The 7,375-nt window shown below is 41.3% G+C and overlaps 1 protein-coding gene across 1 annotated transcript in view; it reads right to left on the reverse strand.

Annotated features, from left to right (window-relative positions):
- CWH43 (cell wall biogenesis 43 C-terminal homolog) overlaps nucleotides 1-7,375 on the reverse strand; it is a 50,142-nt gene that overhangs the window by 815 nt on the left and 41,952 nt on the right. Inside the window, 2 exon segments of the mRNA XM_028492556.1 lie at nucleotides 2,290-2,445; nucleotides 6,416-6,490. Coding sequence (XP_028348357.1) covers nucleotides 2,290-2,445; nucleotides 6,416-6,490 — 231 coding nt within the window.

Here is a 7,375-nt window from a genome sequence, read left to right on the forward strand (position 1 = left end):
AGGCCCGCATACCACAAAAAAAAAAAAAAAAAAAAAAAAAAAAAATTTTCAGAAGAGTATTTTATTATTGAAGGAAGTTCATCATATACTGTTTGGATGTCAAAAAAATCAGATGAACAAATAGAATGAACACACATACACATATATATGTTTCAAACATTTACAAAGTTGGGATAATTGTGTGATATATAGATATATATGCATATAAAAAAGCAAAGATGTATCCAAAAATATTACCAGTGATAATCTTTGAATTGCTTATCTCCCCACTAAAACATAAACTCCATGGGACAAAGATTTGGTCTTATTCACCACTCTGTCCTCAGTTTCCAGCATAAGGCCTAGCATGGTACTGGTCTCATGGTACTTAATGGCTGTTTGTTGAATGAAGGAATGGGATTTTTTGTGATTCTTTGATTATTTCTGTTTTATAAGTTTTCATATGTTTATATTTTATAAGGAATTTTAAAGCAGACCTTCTACTTATGCTTCTGTTATTTTCATAATTAAACTGAGTGAGAAAGCAGATCGAGCACCCTTCACGGTTGGTGTGGCTCAATCTGCAGCTGTGATTAGCCAAAAATATTTTATTTGGACTTCTCCACACTCCTGATATGAGAATAAGGAGACAGGAAAATTATTTTTCTTCCCAGATCTTTGAGCTTCCATTTAAGAAGTCACCTCAGTCAACAAAAGGAGGGAAGCTTTCTATTTTACTTCTACTGTACTGCTACAAATACTGTTGCTGTTATTGCAGCTACTGGCTCTGGAGGATTCACCATGCACTATTTTAAGAACTTTGTGTGTCATTCAAACCTCAAAAAAAACTTAGGAGTCAGGCACTACTATTTTTCCCATTTTGCAGATGAGATACGAAGCTTAAAGAGGTTAAGCAACTTGCTCACAGTTGCGCAGCTGTTCACTGGCAAAAAGTGAAGGTCTGAACTGGGCAGCTTTTCCCCAGAGCCCATGTTCTTCACAGCCACATTGCAGTTACAAAGGGCAAGATCAAACACAGTGACTGAAGCAAATCAAGACTTGGCTATAGCTCTCCTTACGTTTGCTGCCTACACTTTGATACAGTTTTTTCTCGTAAGGAGAGACGGAAGAAAAAGAGGATGGAAAAATGTCATTTCCCCCCCAAACAAAATGACATCTGAGAAGTTTCTATAGCTACTAGCTGATAAAAGTAGTAGAAATGTCAAACAATACTAACAAGGTCTATGACATGTTCTGGGTCTGGTTTGAGGCAGACATTCCCTCTCATTATCCAGTCATGGGAAGAAAAAAGAGCAACTACTCCAAATCACATGTTTTACTGCAAAAAGATTTCTCAGATAACCTCTATTTAAAACTTAACAACACCCAACATATTTCAGAGGGTAGAATATGTGTAATGGAAATAAATAATCCACTCTCCATAGTCTCAATTCTTACTGCACATTAGAATAACCTGGAAAGATTATTTTTTAACCTGAAGCCCATGTATCACCAAGAGGTTCTGATGAATTGGTCTGGGGTGGGACCCAGGCAGAGGGAGTTGTTTTTGTTTGTTTGTTTGTTTGTTTTTTTGCGGTACGCGGGCCTCTCACTGCTGTGGCCTCTCCCGCTGCGGAGCACAGGCTCCAGACGCGAAGGCTCAGCGGCCATGGCTCACGGGCCCAGCCGCTCCGCGGCATGTGGGATCCTCCCGGACCGGGGCACGAACCCGTGTGCCCCGCATCGGCAGGCGGACTCTCAACCACTGCGCCACCAGGGAAGCCTCGGAGGGAGTTTTTAAAAGCTCTCCAGGTGAGTCTGAGTGCAGCCAGCACTGAGAATCACAGCAAACCAATGATGCTAACAGGCTTCCTTCCCACTGGTTGGCTCTGTCACTGACCAGCCACGTAACCCTGATCAAGTTATGTTCCTCAGCCTAAGCTTCCTTACCTCTAAAATGCGGATAACAAGAGGACTGATCCAATGTGGATTAATCGAGACAACACAGGACACATCTAGAACAGGGTCTAGGACACAAAAACACTTTAATATTAGCTGTTATGATGGTGATGGTGCCATTGATCTTTTTTGCCTGAGGTTGGGACTTCAACAAGTTTCTCTATCCCAGAAAGCAGGGATCATAACTTCAACCCAAGTAGGATGTCATAATCTTTACCAGGAGCTCCCTTAACATGAATAAACCTCTAGAACCGAATCTAATTTGTAGCTCATTGTGGGGTAATATTTAGGTCCCTAGAGGGGATGGACAACCTCATAGCTGTAGTTCACAACATAAAGGAACTCACTCACCTGGGACTGAAGTGAATTTTCTCGGGAACTTCCCTGGGGTCTGTGACCACTTTCTGGTTGTCTCTATAATTAATGGGATCATCAGGGATCCTAAATTTGGCCATCTGAATTTCAGAGTCACTCAGCTCAGCATGGGAGATTCTTGCATAACCCAATCTGTGGCAGAAACAAATGGTTTGTAAAGATAGTATTATCATACAGAAATCTGATGAGATCTAGTATTATAGATAACACCTTCATTATTAAGCCAATTTCCCATTTCTAACTCTATATATCACTAGAATTAACTTGATTTATTACTCTAAATATTTATCAAAATATTGCTTTTATGATATAAATGAATAAGGAATATGCACATAGGTTTAATTAACTAAACATACTTTAATTACCTAAACATACTTTATTACACTAATGAATATTCTGTCTGTACAAACTGCCTCTCACACATTTGTTTTGCGTCAATAGCAGGAATTCTTCAGAATGACAGGAGCACAGGCCTAAATTCTTTCTTACCTTAAAAAATCCAAATACCTCATGCACATTTTCATTCACATTGAAACATCTAAAATAAAAGATTTTTAATGCCTGAAAAATTGCACAATTTTCATGTCTGAAAAAATTGTACATCTTGTTTTTGCTTACATCTTTTGGTTCTCCAGGAAATTCAAAGCATTTTGTAGATGTTATCTGTCTGGATAGTTATCGAGAAGCTCACGTGGAAAAATGGAAGAACCATGAGCAGCCTAGAATTCATTTTATTTTATTTATTCTTTGCCTCTTAAAAAATGTCAGCCTCAGTCATTCACTTATTTAAGAAACAAATACATAGCCAGTCCCTACTACATGCAGGCATTGTTCAGGTACTGGGGATAAACAGTGAAGGTCTTGCCCTCATAGAGCTTTCATCCTAGTTGGGGAGAACAAATTAAATATGTATATATGTATGGTGATCAGTACCCAAGTGCTATGGGGGAACAAGCAGAGTACAGAGGACAGGGCATGCTAGGTGGCAAAGGCTGTTATTTTATAGTGGATGGTCAGAGCATAACTCTCTGACAAAGTGACATTTGAGCAAAAAGTTGAATGAAGTGAGAGAGCAAACCATACAGGTATTGGAGGAAGGGCGTTCTAGGGAACGGGAACAGCAAATGCAAAGGTCCTGGGGTAGAATGTGCTTGGCTTTTCTGAGAACCAACTCCACAATGACTGGAGTGGAGTGCATAGGGGGAACCTCAGTTTGCACGGGGGTGGGGGCAGCAGATGATGCAAAGCCTTCCTGACAGACTTGAGATTTTCTTCTGAGAATGAAATGGTAATCCAAGGAGTTTTGTGCAGAGATGCAGTGGCTACTGTGTAGAGAGCAGACTCCAGGGAAAGGGTCAAAGCAGAGAGAACAGTTAGGAGGCCACTGCAACAATTTAGGTAAAAGACGATGGGGGCTTGGGCCACAGTGGCAGTAGGAGGAACACTTAAAACCTGTAACTCCATATAAAATAGAGACAGAAACCCAGAGCTGGAACCAGCGGAGGCAGCAAATCTGCCCACCACAGCAGGTAAGAGAAGAGCTATGATGGCATCAGATGTGGGTCTGAGTTGTCTGACAGGTTAATGCATTTGTCTAAGCTCAGGTCCCAAATCTGTGCAGTTCCCTGTAATTCTATGTCACTGCCTCTAGTAAATCTAGGTTATTTATTTCCCAAATCTCTAAGATCAAAGTTCTAACCCATTTCACAGACACAGCCCTCAAAAAGTCCTTGACAATAAGGAACCTGACAATCCAAATCTTCTACTAAAACAGGGACTCTCTCATTGTTGTCCAGTAAATATTTATTAAGCGCCTACTGAGAGTAGGGCATTGAATTAGATGATCAAGGTAAAGTTTATAGAATTGGTTTCGTGGACAGAAACTGAATAACAGTAGTCCTAACTTCATTAATTTTGCTATTTTCAAAATTACCTTCCTGTCTGTTACAGACTAAACATCTGTGTTCCCTCCCCCCAAATTCATATGTTGTAGCCCTAACGACCCCCCCGCTGCCCCAGTGTAGCCATATTTGGAGACAGAGCCTCTAAGAAAGTTATTAAGTTAAATGAGTTCATAAGGGTGGGTCCCTGATCCAATACGATTAGTGTCCTTAAAGAAGAGATATCACAGAGCATGCATGCTCTTTCCCTGTCTCCAGAACCATGAGAAAATTAGTTTCTGTTGTTAAAGCCATCCAGTCTATGGTATTTTGTTATGGCAGCCTAAGCAGACTATTATACGATCTCTGACGGTCATAGTCACTATATGTATGTGTGTGTATATATACATCTCCAAATATTTCTAAATATATACATATATTTCCCATCCCACTCTCCTAAGGAGGGACAAAGAAGGTCTTGGGCCACAAATGTACAAACAGAGCCCAGTGATTAACTATTATGGGCACTGGTACTATAAATACCCCTGTCCCTTGGCAACTAACAATTTTTACATCCTGAATATATACCTTTTTCAGTCTATATCATAAACTGTCTTCTAGAAATTCTAATAACCCCATTAAAGCAACCACTTTAATATGAATTTAAACAGAAGCAGTGTTTTCAATCTGAAATATCATATACTTTACAAAACTCGCATGCTCCCTCCCACCTTAATGTTTTGGAAACACCAAGATAATAGTCAAGCTATCTGTCCTGCAGCCATATGGGAATGTGCTGGGTCTTTAGAGTTTCTGAATTATTAGTGTAACCAGAATGAGCTTAGCATCTCAGGGGCCTCCCTGGCCACCTCAGCAAGCATATGAACCAATGAAATTATCCAGGAACCAATTTCCTAAGTAATATCCAAAGTCCTTCATAAGAGTCCACAAGACCTGCTCCCTTCCCTCGCTGGCCATACACTCCCCACTTACCTCCTTTACCTCCATCTCCATATACACACTCCTGCCCCACAAATAGCACTTTTCTTCAAAAACATCAGCCTTCCTGCCTTTGGGCTTTTGCACTAGCTGGTCCCTCTCCCTGGAAAGGTCTTCTCCCAGACAGCCACATGGGCCACTCCTTCAAGTCTTAGCTCTAATGTCAACTTTTCATTAAGACCGACCCAAGCCCCTATTTACAACTGCATCCCATCTCCATATTCTGGATGTTCCTTACCCTGCTCAAGTTTTCCTCACTATAGTTATCACCTCCTAAAATAAGACACAATGGAATTATTGACTCCATCATTCCAATCATTGTCTATCTTCCCTCAGCCAGTTGAGGGATGCTTCTCTGAATGTTCACTGCTATAACCCTGGTGGCTGACATACATTATGCTCCATCAATACTTGTTGAATGGCAAATGGGGTAAAGAACAGTAGAACCTAATGGTTTGCTTTCACCAGACTGTGACTCATAAGTGAACAAGCCATATCTCCAAAGGGAGAGAAGTTGACCCTGTGATTCTATATCAACTCCAGAAGGCAACCATTTCTTTCATCAATGTAGATCACAGATCTTAGAACAGAAGGTTACCTAAGGGGTGATCAGTTCCACACCAGCTCCCTTCTTCAGGCAGGCAATGCCTAGATGCCTCCGGGTGATGAACTGCTCTGTATGGAGGAAGAATTAAGGCCCAGAGAGGTCCATCCTAGAAGGCCCCACTGTCCCACAGTTCCCAGCACTGCCCCAAGGAGGGCAGTTAGAGTTCTCAGGTCAAATAGCTCCACACAGCTTCTGTACTAACCGAATTTCAGGATGAGTTTCAGGGATGGTCTCCAGCATGTTGCATCCACTAAAGAACCCTGTAAGTGGAGGGGCCTGTGAATCCATCACTGTCAACAAGATCTGTCCCTCCTTACCTCTCTCACATCACCTCCCATCTCACTCTACTCCAGCCGTGCTGGCCTTCTCACTGTTACCAAAATATACCAAGCATGCCCTCCTAAAACTCTTGCACTTCCTCTTCCCTCTGCCTGGATGCTCTTCTCAGGATGTATGCAGGCAGACTCCCCCTCATTTGGGCTGCTGCCTGAATAGCACCCCATCAGAACAGCGACCCTGCCCAGCTTCGGTACTCCCCATCCTTCTTACCTGGCTTTATTCATCCTTCTCATCACATTTATCCCCACTTGGCATAGTCTATTCCTTACGTGCTTACTTTCTGTCTCTTTCCACTGGAGTGGAAGCTCCATGAGTCAAGGATTTTATTTTGTTCCTGTTATATCCCCAATGCCTAGAACAATGCCAGTCATGTAACAGGTATTTAATAAATACTTGCTGAATAAATGATTGACCGATGAGTCCCTTTTTTGATATTAAACTGCTCTTTGCTTTGTTTAAAGCAACACTGCCTTCAAAACAGATTTACACAGTTACATGTTTGAATTTTGAGATCTTTCAGCTATAGTATTTTTGAATTTTTACATATATATGGATAATATTCATTTTTTGATATGGGGTGATATTTTTTAAAAATATAATCTACCTTGAGAGCTCACCACAATATAGTAGTGGCTCCAACAAGGTAGTTACCTTACCCAAGATTACATGATTAGAAGCTGGCAAAGCTGGAATTCAAGCCCACGGTCTATGCTGTTTCCACCATGGCATACAGTCAAAAATGGTGCCATTCCTAACATGTACTGACAGTTACATAATTATCATGCTTAATAACTCACACAGTATCTTCTTTGTATAATTAAACTTAATTTGCTTAACCATTTACTCCTTCTTAACTCATTAGGCTATACATTGAAAAAAATGTTAAACTGGGTAACTAGTCAAATCAATGTCTATGAAAAGTAACACAATTAAATAATTGCTTCCAGAAAGTTTTTCCTTCCAGGATAGACCCAAAAGATCACAATAACAGTAGATTAAGAAAAACAACAATCCAAAAAAAAAAAAAAAGAAAGACAGACAGAAAAAAAAAACAATAATCAGGGCTTCCCTGGTGGCGCAGTGGTTGAGAGTCCGCCTGCCGATGCAGGGGACACGGGTTCGTGCCCCGGTCCGTGAGGATCCCGCATGCCGCGGAATGTCTGGGCCCGTGAGCCATGGCCGCTGAGCCTGCGCGTCCGGAGCCTGTGCTCCGCAACGGGGGAGGCCACAGCAGTGA

This window comes from Physeter macrocephalus, chromosome 7 (genome assembly GCF_002837175.3).
Source record: "Physeter macrocephalus isolate SW-GA chromosome 7, ASM283717v5, whole genome shotgun sequence".
In the NCBI taxonomy this organism is placed as follows: domain Eukaryota; kingdom Metazoa; phylum Chordata; class Mammalia; order Artiodactyla; family Physeteridae; genus Physeter; species Physeter macrocephalus.